The 13,569-nt window shown below is 42.0% G+C and overlaps 1 protein-coding gene across 2 annotated transcripts; it reads right to left on the reverse strand.

Moving 5' to 3' along the window:
• Positions 1-8,440: 8,440 nt before the first annotated feature.
• On the reverse strand, positions 8,441-11,867 carry LOC148850156 (peroxidase 73-like). 2 transcript variants are annotated; one of them, XM_088944504.1, is made up of 6 exons: positions 11,679-11,867; positions 11,427-11,602; positions 10,995-11,264; positions 10,709-10,909; positions 10,387-10,552; positions 8,441-9,211 (listed from the first exon to the last, which is right to left on the reverse strand). In XM_088944504.1, the coding sequence occupies exons 3-6, from the start codon at positions 11,217-11,219 to the stop codon at positions 8,805-8,807; spliced, it is 999 nt and encodes a 332-aa protein (XP_088800630.1). In that variant the 5' UTR covers positions 11,220-11,264; positions 11,427-11,602; positions 11,679-11,867; the 3' UTR covers positions 8,441-8,804. The 2 variants fall into 2 exon arrangements, with proteins under 2 accessions (XP_088800630.1, XP_088800629.1); XM_088944503.1 differs by lacking the exons at positions 11,427-11,602; positions 11,679-11,867 and having other exon boundaries at positions 10,995-11,326.
• Between the last annotated feature and the right edge of the window lie 1,702 nt (positions 11,868-13,569).

Consider the following 13,569-nt stretch of genomic DNA (forward strand, 5'->3'; position numbering starts at 1 on the left):
ACGCGGGGAGGCAATGTAGTCTTCAACTGCCTTCTTCTTAGCGTCTTCAATGCCTTGGGAAAAAATCTGTGTTCTCTCCCCAATGTCCTCCTGAAGATACTCGATTTGATGCTGCAAATCCAACTTCAAGTCCGCCATATGCTTGACAACTACCCCCATGGCCTCGGCGTCACGCTGAGACCTCGCCTGTTTGGCCATCGTGACTCGAGCAGCCTCTTCAACAGCATAAGCAGCCCGGGTATTTGCCTCTGCAGCATGGAAGGCTTCTTCAGCAGCATGAGCGGTAGCCTCAGCAGCTTGCGCCTGTCGCGAGCTCCTCTCCACTTGGGCTGCCAAGGCATGAATCGAAGAATTCACCTACCAAAAGAAACAAGTGAGCAAATGACAGCAGAAGCAACATAATAAAAAAGGAAGACAGAATCTAACTTTCCACCATGGCATGTGTTACGGCGCGGCAAGCGACCTGATTCAAGGGAAGATCGGTCCACGCCGCGACCTCCTCGGGGAAAGTAGCGTCCCTACTCTTCTGAAGAGCGTAGTTCAGCGTCAACACGCTCCTAAACTCCCCTTGAGCTCCCGAGCCTGAGGGCCCAGCCCGCGTATGAGCAGACCCGGAGTGAGCAAGAGCACTTGAGTACGCAGGAGCGCCCGTATGAGTGGTTTCAGCGTAAGGCGCCCCGGCAGTCTCGTGCACCAGTGGAGTCACTTCGGGCTCCCTAGGCAGATCCTCTGGCGTATGGTCTGGGGCTTGGGGCTCCTCATCTAGAGGCAGCTCGGTACGAGTTCGCTTGGCGACCCGCTTCCTCCTCTTCATACCTTGGAACAAACGCCCCCCACGAGTTCTCTCCACATCCATCACACATACAGAAACGAGTTCGACATCAACAAAAAAAAAAAAAAGCACAAAGCAAGCAAGAAACCGCATAGCTAGAAACCTAACCGAACTCAGGCCGGCTGCAATAAGCTTGGCCTCCGTTAAGTAGTGGTGGCACTTTAAGCCTTGCCGTGCCCATTGCCGGAGACCCTTCACCGTCTCTTTATCAACAGTTACGCCCAAATCGGGAGCGACCTCACCCCACCCGGTCTGAAAGGGCCATCCTTGTGCACTTCGCATGCCGAAGTAGTCCCGCTTCCAAGCCGGGACCTTATTAGGAAGATCGTGCAGAAGCTTGAAACCCTGGCGAGGAGAAAGGTAATACGCCCGTCTCCCCGCAATAAGAGAACCCGCCTATCTCTTGAGCATCAAGATAGAGGAGAATATCTCTAAGTCTAAGGGAAAGTTCTACTCGCAAAAAAGGGAAATTGTCCCCACCAGGTTCCGAATAGAGTTCGGATGAAACTGGCCAATGGTGACACCGAAGTGGTTTATGACTTCGACGAGAAGGGGATGGAAAGGAAGTCGCAACCCTGCAGCAAGTTGCTCTCGAAAAATCACGATCTCGTCGGGACCGTGTTCCCAAGGATAGCTACCCGAAGGAATAAAATATGTGTACCCCCTAGGAAGATTGTAAGACAGAAGTATGGATTGAAGCCCCTCAGGTGTCATGGTCGAAGGGCCAAACCGGTCTAGCATCCGACCTCGGCGGGAGGTAGACGCCAAACTGCCCGAAGTGACTCGACCTACTGGTTCGTAGTCCTCAAACTCTACCTCAGGATCACTGAGGCAGTCGGGGGACACGGCTCGGTTGGTGGAACCTACATCGGCCCTACTCGAAGAATCGTCTGAGCTATCAAAGCTAGACATTGGGGAAAAGACGAATTCAAAAAAGTACTCACCGGAAGGTTTGAAGAAATACCAAAGAACCGTGAACTGTATAACCAGCTTTGATGCGAGCTGTAAAAGACTTGGACACGAGCTGAAGGGTTGGTCGCGAACTCAGTAGACAAACCGCAGAAGTGACAACAACCGGGGTCCCCCACTATTTATATCTACAGTAACCAAGAATCGATCGTGCAGACCGAAGATGATCCAACGGCCCACGTTCTTACTGATTGCACAACCCTTAAGGTCGAGACGTGATTGGCGCACGTCTTTCCCAAAAAAGCGAAACGTCAGCGTGTCATTTTGAAACCGACGTTGTTTCGACACGCGTCTTTTCGAAACTGATGCACCGCACGTCTCCCTGTCACGTCCCAGCGGCGCGAATTGGTTTGAAATTTAAAACGCGCGGTCACAACCACCAGCGTTCTTGAATAAGCACGTTTCCAGCCTTCTCGGAAACCGAAAGAACCCTAGCAAAAGCGTCTCGTACAGTGAAGGTTCGAATGACGGGACAAATCCACTAGCTACCTCGCGAAAACTCCCCGCACCATGGCAAGACCCCCGGCGCAAGGAGTGGGGGGCAATTGATGAAGGAAGATTTGGCATGACCTCTCTATTATGTGACACGTGGCAGAAACAACAGCTCGGCAAAAGGGGCCAAGCCTAGGCGGGAACAAGGGGACACACTTCGCCGAACTGACCCTTATAACAGCTCGGGATACACTTCGCCGAATTGGCCCACCTTGTAACAGCTCGGGATACACTTCGCCGAACTGACCCACCTTGTAACAGCTCGGGATACTCTTTGCCGAACTGATCCACCTTGTAACAGCTCGGGATACACTTCGCCAAAACTGCCACCTTGTAACAGCTCGGGATACACTTCGCCGAACTGACCCGCCTTGTAACAGTTCGGGATACACCTCGCCGAAACTGACCTGCCCTATAGATACCTCCGAGCTCAAGACCGCCTCGCTCAACACTTTGCATCACCTTCTGTGCACCAAAACCAAACAAGTCGTACCATGCCTGACACTAGGGAAGTCCGTGCCCGAGGGCGCCACGCCTGACTTGGGATCTGACGTTTGGCAGCAGCGCTCTGAACGGACACCTGCCACCGCCACTGATACCGCCATCTCCAGTTAGACGGTTAGGCAGTGACGGTTCTGTCTCAACAGAAAGGATGACGGCCGAATTGACAAGCACAAGGGTAATCATACTCGATCTGACAAGGGCCTCGGGACGAGTACACGAAGTGACTATAAGAGCCCCCTGCCCCCCGACAACGGAGGTATGCAAACTTTGCGCTATCTGGTACTACCTTGCTTTTGAAGGATTCTAACTTGATCTTCGGAGCCTCTACACCGGGTTCCCCCCGAAGCTTTCCCATCTCCTCCATTTCAGGTTCCCTGCTACCCCGTTCGGAAGCATGGCAGCGGACAACTAAGACCAGCCGGATCGCGCTCCATCAGAAACCAAAGCAGCCGGCAACCGATTTCAACCGTTGAAATTTGTTTTGCAATATATATATATATATATATATATATATATATATATTATGGTTTCAAAATGTTTATAAAATGTTTTAATTCCGGGATCCATGTGAGTAGAGAGTGCAACAATGTTCATTGCAGCCGAGGGAGAGGTCCTCTTTTGTCGGGCAGTGTTTGATCATTATGGGCTGAGAAGTTAAGTGTAAGACCATTGGGGGTAATATTTGATGGGCTAATCTTGCATCTGCCCACAGTTCTTGGGTTTGTATAAGGTGGCTTGACCTAGGGACCATTTAGTGTAAATGTTGAGCCCATTAAGAGCCCATGGTGATAGACTCAGGGGTTCACTGTCTCCTGCGATGAATTCGGCCAGGCTTTGTAACAGAGGTTAGGCTGAACCCATGTGCTTGATGTGTAGATCAATGTTTGGGTCCCGGGCCATACAAGGATACCCAACTGGGCAGGAGTTTGGATGTTATGTGAGCACATGGACTTACTGGGCCTAAAGCCCAATTCGAAATGGTTTAATATGATTAATTAAAGAGGTGCGATTTTAGGATTTGGATCAACAGATAGGATAGGGAGTTATCCCTATCTACTCAGAGAGTCTAGATCCAAATAAAGATTTAGATTAGGAAACTCTTAATAAGATTAGGAAGGCTGATCTTTATCTGTAGATGAGATAAGGGATTATCCTTATCTCTTAAAGAGAGTCCAGATCCAAATACAAGATTTTGATTAGGAAACTCCTAATGGGATTAGAAGACTTTTCTTTAAGGCTATAAATAGAGGAGGAGGGAGAACCCCAATTCACCAAATCAGATTACAGATTCAAGAGAGAAGACAATTCCAGTTAGATTGACGCCATCTTCTGCTCTTGACCTCTCCTATTGCTGCCGCCATAGCCAGTTCGATCTTCACTTGTAGGAGCGATCAATAAAGGTTTTTGATATCGTTTTTGGTGAAAAACTGATATGAGTTGTGTTCACTCACCCTCCATTGAATTTTTACTGAAGAGTTCGGTTCTTGCTGAAGAACCACCTGTTGATTCTGCTCCACCCTACGCTGTGTCATCTTCAGTGGGGGCAATCTATGGCGTTTTCCTTGGGCGTGAACACCTTCGTTGGGAGTTACCACTACTCCGTATCAGGTATATCCTTCTCCTACCTTTTGGTTTAAGATCTGGTCTGGTTTAGGGTTCAAGATTGATTATTAAAAATGCAGTTTTCTAAAATAGGGAATGTGATTCCCACATGGGAGAGAAAAATTTTTGAAATTTCGCCCAACCTACATGTAGGGTTTGGCCATCCATATGATAGATCTCTCATCCTTTCAAAAATGACAGGTCCACTGACTACTTTTCCTCACTGCCGATCGTCGCTAGTGGACATGTAACTAGGTGCACTGCTACCTGGTAGATATGTTCGAATGAGAGGAGATGGAGGTATAACCCTTGCATGGGGTTATTTTAGGCATTACAAGAAAACATTAGAGACTGGTTTGTCCCATTTTTTGAAGAAGTACTTTTTAAAGAAATGCTAAAAAAAGTTAACTTCAGGTCATTTCTTTTATTAAAAAGTACTTTTCTCTCACTTTTTTACTAAACACAAAAAACCTCAATATATGATCCCAACTCTTAAAAGAAATATTTATTAAAAAAAGTAATTATTACAAGTGTTCTCAAACACTTACAAAAATGCAAATGGCCAAACGAAAGGCACTCCTTATAGACTGTCAAAATTCATCATACACAGATTCATGGGTTATTTTAATAAAAAAACTGCCAAAGCAACAACTGATTTTATCATACCAACTAACGCTCAAGATTTCATTTGTGCAGAAGGATGAAACATGTGAAGCAAGCGGAAGCCAAGAAACTGAAAATTAAACCATAATAGAAAGCCTGAATATAGCATCTCAACTAAAGCTTATGATATTTTATTGAAATCATATGTTTGTGGACTGCGTAAAAAAGTAGTGATCATCAGACCCGCCCATGTAGAATGAACTGAACAACTGCTCTTTCGTCAACCTTTTAATATAATAGAATTAATCGAAGTCATCATCTATGTGCTAACGTGATTAGATTTATACATCAGCTAGCCTGTAATGATTGTATATGTAATGAAAAGTTCAAAACTCTATCATGACTTTATATCGAATGAATGACTAATCCTACATACAATTAGCATTTTAGCCATTGGGAGTTCAGACTAAATGAGATGAGATGATGTTTTCTTGCACCGGTTTTAAGTTTATTTATATAAAAGGCAATTTTAGAGTTCACTCCTCTTCATGATTATTTTATTGATCTCTCAACTGTATTTATGCCCATTTCCCATTTAACATTATTCACTCTCACTCTAAAATGAAAATCTTATTCCCCTTGACACTGACCTGAAAATCTGAAATGTATATTTGCATTAAGAAATCTGAAAAGGACTAATGATATATTGATTTAATGGTGCATATGTTGTTCCATGCAGCAAAAGACATGCATGAACAAATGATATATTGATTAAAGTTTCTTAAATATTAAAATATGTTTTTAACGTGATTAATTGATCTCTCAATTTAACATACCGCCAATATACAATCAATATTAATGAATACACTACACTGTAATTTAACTCGGCCTCTAATAATAAATAGTGTAATACAAATAGGCGATTATTGATTTAAAGAAAAAATTATTATCTTTTCATACCCAAACTTTTAAACCCTAAATCCTAAAATTAAGAAATAAAAGATTGAAAGAGGAGCGCTGCATTAAATTCATGTCCCCCATCAATCATCATCTAAAGTAGAACCACCAAATGTGTCATGTCTGTTGAGCTGGAGGCTTGCTATATATATACGAAATATCTCCCCTACCTTTGAATTGTTTACCACACAAAAGGATTCTTAGGTGGATGTTGCTGCGACTGCCCATGCTTCCACGCAACCATCGACTGTAGTATGTGGGGCCTTCTTTGTCTTCTTGCATTAAATAGCCCTTTGGATCCTTGTTTACAATTGCCATCACGATGTGATCTTGTTGACATTTCTTTTTCCTGCACAATTAATTTTTGTTTAAGAGGGAGGAGTGATGATTTGATGGCACGAGAAGTGAGAACCCCTTTATTGACTTTGAAAATTCTACCAAAAAAGAAGATTTTTATTTATTGAAATACTTATTATTATTTTTTTTATCAGTTGGTGTTGCAATTAAGATGGTATCATGTACCATTCTCTCATTCTTCAATTATTATAGTATTAAACCATCAACCAGTTTGGGTATTTTATTTCTTTTTTTTTTGTTTTTACATGTTTTTTAGTTATTTAATCAGTTAATAGACATTCTCAAGAGGAATATCTCACTTATAAATAAGGTTCAAAGTATATTATTTTTGAACCCGTATATCGAAGGTCTGACTAATTCAAGAAGTGGAGAAGCCTTAAATCAGTCTTCCTGAACCGGTTGCACTGTATCTATTTGCTCGATACACCTCTACTGAATACTGATGTATCAGATACATCGATATTTTGAACCTTATTTATAAATATATATACATTTGTTTGCTAATTTTCGTTGAATACTAATATTATTAACATTTAATAATATACTTGCTGCAGCAAAATTAAGGAATATCAGAGTATTTAAGTTTTAACCCTCACCTTTATAGTCAGAGTATTTTATATTGCATTAAAAATAGCAAACAGCACAAATTTGTATTGAAGGAACTTTTTACTTAACTGTTACACACCATAAGAATAGTTTAATCTTTTATTGCTTTGACATAAAGATATATCAAAATGTTAAAAAATTATATTAATATTTATAAGGGTAAATTTATTAAACTATCCTTATACTTAATTGACTAACTCCATCTGACTAAGTGTACTTCTAACCGTTAAATATGAACGAAAAATGTAAAATGTCCGTTGTACCTCTATGCGAAATTCCATTTTTATCCTTTTTAACTTAAATTAATCTCTCTCAGACATGTTACCATCGCCGTCCTCACCGACGGCGGTCGCTGCAAATACAAAACGGCAGAGGTCTGGCGGAAGTCGACTCCGGCCGACGACGAATGGCGCTGGAACGTCCCAGATCTACTGGGTGTGACGGAAGAAGAAGAAAATAGGAGAAATCTTCTCTTTTTTAAAGTCGCAAGTCCCAGATCTACAGATCTGGGAAGGGAACGAAGGAAGAAGAAATCTGATGCATAGCAACTGCTGAGTCCGCATTTATGCTTGAAATCTGATGTTGCTGAGCACCTATTCCATGACTATCACGGTTATTATTGTTTGGGTGCTTTGCATCTCCCGAAGGACCCAACTCGTTCACTATCCTTGTCTGTTTTCGTACCACTCATTCGCTGCCGATGCCGCCACAGTGGGCGGTGGTCGCAGCGGTCGGTAATTGGATGCGATCTTATCTATTCAATAAAATAAACAAAATAAGTAAGAAACATATCAAACAAAACACATATAAAGATCTAAATTTGAAAAAGCAAAGGAAGAAAGCATGGGGACGAACTGCAAATGAACATCGTGGAGGGAATCTGGGCCGACAACTAAAAAAGTCGCTTGAAGCTTTTCTTTGAGGCCACTGCACAAACAGCAACCTGGTTTGGGTTAGAGAACGAGCTTCCTTGAGGGAGATCGATTCCGGCCGACAACGAACGGCGCTGGAATCACCATGACAGTAGCCGTGGCTACCACGTCGGGCCCTTCTTTACTATATTCTTCAGATTTCTTCTTCTTCTTCTTGTTGCCGTTATTGGTGTTATTATTGTTGATCCCTTCATCAACCAATGAAATCTCTTGCATTTTCGAATTCGCCACTCAAATTTGCCGGAATCTAGCCGGAACCTGCAACTTTACCAATATTTTCCCGGCGACTTTTAACTGAAATGAGCTTTCTGGCAAGATCCCAAAGAAACTCTCCGGATTGTAGGGACTATCGGTCCAGAGTAAAGGGATCAGGGTAGTATTGGATTTTAAAATTTTTAAGTTACATAGTGTCATGTGTATACGGAAAATAGTCACTTGACACTATGCTAGTGTTATTGTTAAGTCCAAATAATATTTTCCTTTCTCCTTTTCAATCAAATTAAGCCATCCCACCATACCAGTTGGATTCCACCTTCTCCACACAGAAAGAGAGAAAATGATCAAAGAAGAAAAGCAGAAAGTAAAGTGAGAAAAAGAAGGCAATCATGTCAACATGCCCCTACATTATTTGGTTTCACAGGAGGTATCAAATTAAAACAAAGATGGAGCAAGCATCAGGCGCACCTTTTTTTTATATAAACAGAGCCGCCTGAATTATTGGGTAGGACATGATCATCAATCCAAATAAAAAAGCAAAAATATTTCAATATAAAACTGCTTTTCTTTTTATTCTTTCTTCCTCTATTTCTTAAAAGGAAAAAAAACGAAAACAACAATTCATACAATTAAGGAGCAACTTCTAACACTATTTTATTGGGTCACAAAATGGTCGGTCCGATCGATCATACTTTGTTATTCCTCTACCCGATCCATCCAAAAATGCTCTTTCCTCAATTGAAAGCCGCGCAGTCGCGTCTGATGTTCCCATTGCCTCTGGTCTTGACACCAACCCGACCCAGTTTGTTAATGGCTGTGACAAAAGCTTGTTGAAAGGCGGCCGAGTTACTGGCCCAGGCATTCACCGTGGGCCTGGACCTAGGGTCCGAGAAGAGGACCTGATCCGAGGTGAATAGTCCCTTGCCTTGTTGAAGGTTCTTGTAGTAGACGTTGTCGAAGATCCTGGGAGTGTTTGGATCCATATTGATGGCTATCCTTGGGTCCACATTCCTGGGGCACATTGTTTGCAGCTGTGAAGCGTACGCCCTATTAAGTGTAGGGTCCACCACGCTCCGTGCACTGAAGTTGTATATCCTGTTTGCGAACTTACCACAGTGAGAAAAGCCCAGTGTGTGCGCCGCTGCGACAAAATTACCAACAACCTTAGTCATTACTCATTACTCGTTAGTAATACTAGTTTTCCGATCACCTGACTGTAAAATACATTCCAACAGTCTAACAACATAATTGGACACTGCACATGTCAAGAGATAAATCGGAATTTATTCCTCATACAGCGCGTTAAAACATGCTGTGAGATGGGTGTGACGCGGGCTCCATAAGGAATAGATCCGGACTCGTTAGAGATGGTCTCACTATGCGGTAGTAGATATAGTTGGTAGGGGTCGGAATGTGTTCTGTTGGCAGGAAAATCCCAACTGGCCCACTATTCCACCACATCAAAAAGCAACAAAGGAAAAGAATTGTTAACATTACACTACTATTGCTTTTATTGAAGTTAAACCTCGTTATGAACTAATCAGCACTTAGGAGTGGAGTTGACCAATGACATAAACTGGTTTAGTACTCTGGCCTTTGGTTTTGGATTCAAATAAGCCCCCCACAACGTCCCACAACACATCTCCGCCATGTATTGGAAACATCTCTCGATGATAATATTCAGAACGATGATATAATCATCGGGAGATGCTACCAATACATGGTGTGAATGTGCTGTAGGGGGCTGATTTTAGCCTCTGGTTTTAACTTTCTAATTTCGGGTGTGTTTAGTTCATAGTTGGAATCGGAATCGGAATCGGCATCGAAGAGTCCGTTTGGTTTATAAGAATAGGGGTTTGGAATCGATTCCAACTGTTTGGTTGGACGGAATTCGAATCCCGTTCCCATTCCTGTTTGGTTGAACTAAACAAACTATGAGAATGGACCATTCCAATTCCGATTCCGACGGCTTCAAAATCTTTCAAAATCAAAATCAGAATGGTCCATTCCTATATTCTGATTCAAACAGAAAAAAATGAGAATTAAAATAAGCATGAATGAAATTTAATTTCCAAAGGATGAACAGGGAATAACCATTTCCTCAAATGAGGAATGCCATTCCTGATTATGATTCCGCCTAACCTATTCCGGTTCCATTCCACACCTCTATTCCCGCAAATCAAACGGGGCCTTAGAAAGGAATTTTGACAATTCCATAATTACTTTTATGGTTCGACAATCTGACTTGTTGAATTGATTAAAGCATGCAACGTGGTATTGGGTTGCACGGTCCTGTCATTTTCAATATTTAGTTACCTGAGAGAGCGATCATGTCCGTCTGAGTCAGTCCATGGGAAGCAAACAGGGAGCTCAGCTGATTAAGATTGAATGTCGGTTGTGGCAGCTTCCCGGTCACACTACTGGCGGTTGAGCTCAGGCCGTCGAATCTTCCCAACTCCACTGCGTAAGAAGGTCCACCCGACTGCGTGGCAGCGTGGGCGTAATTAATCAATTGAATAATCAATATTATACTCCAAAACATGAAAACACACACCCTTTCATCTCATCTCGGATGGCGATGGATTGAAGAGAGGAAATCAAAAGGAAATTTGAAATAATAAAAAAAAAAAGTAGGTACCAGAGCAATGACATCACGGGTGGCCATGGTAAGGATGTCTGCGCAGGACACCTTATTCCTGCAACTAGGAACAGCGTCCACGGCTGCCTTGGCCTTGATTACGGTGTCGAACCCGTCTCCGGCCAGCGACAGATTATCTGGGTGGTCCTTCTCTGCTTTGTTGTTTGGTGTAGACGCGATTATAACTGAAGCATCACAACCCTATAAATAATGATCAAGGTTAGAGATAATTAATCATCAGTGATATAAACGACTAAATTGAACCATGAAATTTCATTCTTCTGACCTGAACAAAGCAATCGTGAAAGAAGAGACGCAGAGTCGCAGGGACGGTGACAAAAGTCTGTTGAAACTTCTGCCTTACTACGTTTCTTACGATGTTTTCCACATTGGGGCAGATATTGGCATAGTAGTTCTGTCTAAGTTGTGCTGATCCCATTTGGGGGAACAGGCACAGGTTAAGCACGAGTGCCCATACGACCACTCGAGCATTGAATTTGAAGCCTGCCATCGTCCACTCAATCAATTCGAACAATCAAGCAAATGTCTCTGTAAGCTAAAGAGGAAAGAAGAGACAGACAGAGAGGAGTGAGTGGCTTTGATAGAAGGTCGAAGAAGGAATATATATAGAGAGAGGAAATGGATCATGCGTCAGTTGGCTAGAATCTTTTTTACAGCCATGAAAGTTGATTTTGAGGAGGGAATTTAACTCGTGGACCTTGAAGTTTGATGGCGGCATCGACGACGGCTTCAGTTCATGGCCGCCCCCTTATTCTCTCTCTCTCTCTCTCTCTACCTGCTCTCGTCGTATACGATCGTTGATTCCAGAATATGCTACTAGCGCTGGTAAATGTCGGGTCGGATCGATTCCTCTTGTTCTTGGACAACAATAACCTGAATCTAATCCAGTTTAAAATTGGTCGTTGATCATAGCTCGGGCTAAGTACCATATACACACAAGTACGTATACCTGATTCTGAGCCCGACCGAACCGAATTGAAGCCGGGTTGCGACAATAGTTAATTACTTGTCACCTGGTTCCGGGGAGAGAGAGGGAGAAGAGGAAGATTAGAACAAGATAAGGGACGCAACTTCCTGTGGGCTTCAGAAACCCAGATCGAATATAACTCAAATGTAATAAATGTAAAAGAAACACGACGTGCGTTACGTCCAGGCTAAATTATATATATATATATATATATATATATATATATATATAGTCCAGACAAATATCTTTAAAAATTCGGAAAAGTATGGACTTGTACAATGCAAATTTGTGATTTACACTCCAGTTCAAATGGACCGATAGCTACACTCTATTCACCCGCCCGTGAATCAGCTGACACCTACTCCAATCGTACATTAAACCTATAATTCTGACACGGGGTATATCGGTCATTTTCCCAAAAATTTAAATGTGAGCATCCAAATTTAAACTGTACAGTAACATTGAGGAGTCGCCCCACTGACCGAGCCGTGGTGGTGGGACCAAGAGGAAATCAACGTCGTGGATTAAAGTCCGAATGAACGAAACGAGTCAGCAGCAAGACCGTCTATAGTTGTGATCCACTAGAGTTGGACATAGTCATATATAGTGGTTTTGATTATGGTGGAAGTAGAGCATAAGTAATTTTGAGAAAGAGAGCGAGAGCTAACGTCAAGAACAGTTTGGATTCATATATAATCAATGCGAGGAAGACAGGTTATAGGTTTCGCCTTTCAGTCACAGCTAGACAAGACTTAAGAGACGAAAGTCGTCGTGTTGTGGTCCAGATGCAGCTTTTGTTTTTGAATTATTAGCTAACTATTGAATTATGTACGTAATACGCCATTTCAATCCCTTTTATGATCACTGTTGTTTTCAACTTGAACCCATGGCTTCCAATTTTGTAATTATTGAGATTTAATGGAGATGGATTCGCTAGCTAATCGATCCATATATAATGTATACTGGGAGTACTGTGGGGTTGAATAATGCATGATCCCTCAAGCCTCAAGTTCTATATAATATATATCATCTATATATCATTGATGGTGCCAAAATAGAAAAAGCTACAAAGTTAGGAGTTGAATTTCTTTTGTTTGAAGCAACGAATGAATGATACATATAACATAGATAAATATCCAAATCCAAAACGAAACGATTGTGGACATTTTTACTAGCTACTTGCCTAAGGTTTTTTTTTTTTTTTTGAGCATATAATACAGCTAATAGCTTCTGTCGTGACGTCTGATTTTCAAACATTGCCTTATTCGCCAAATATGGTCTGACGTGACAATCCAAACGGTGAAAATGTGTGGCCCCCTGTTGTTATCTATGCACTCATCCGCTCTCTTCCTCGGATTAATCTGAAAATTAAAATGGCTATTCTCTCTCTCTCACTCAAATTAATTTTTGTGTGGGGGGAAGTGGATAAGTGAGAGGCAAATTAAAGGTTATGGACCAACTAGGCCATATACCTGCTACTACTTGCTAGTTTATAAAAGGGAAAATAAAAAATATAGGGACGTGGGGGAAATAGTTGCACCAAACCACCAATGATCAGCTCCCAACATGCTCTTTCAATTTTAATAATATATATTTGTATAGTTGAAGAATACTTACTATACAAATTTTAGAATGATCCACGTCCCATTGCCACTTGTTAAGAAATTAATACATCAAAATGTACAACTGCGTAGTTGTTAATCGAATCAAATCTCAGATCCTTAATTCTTTGGCTTTTTCGTCGTCCAAAAATTGATTGATAAAGAAGAGTGGGAGAGAGATTCTCTGTATTCCTTTGAAAAGTAAAAGCCTTCCTTTTCTTAAATTAATTAGGACCAATCGTATGTTTTTGATTCACTGTTTTACCTGCTCT

Source organism: Nelumbo lutea, chromosome 5 (assembly GCF_056320005.1).
Source record: "Nelumbo lutea isolate HS-2025 chromosome 5, American lotus-T2T, whole genome shotgun sequence".
Lineage (NCBI taxonomy): Eukaryota > Viridiplantae > Streptophyta > Magnoliopsida > Proteales > Nelumbonaceae > Nelumbo > Nelumbo lutea.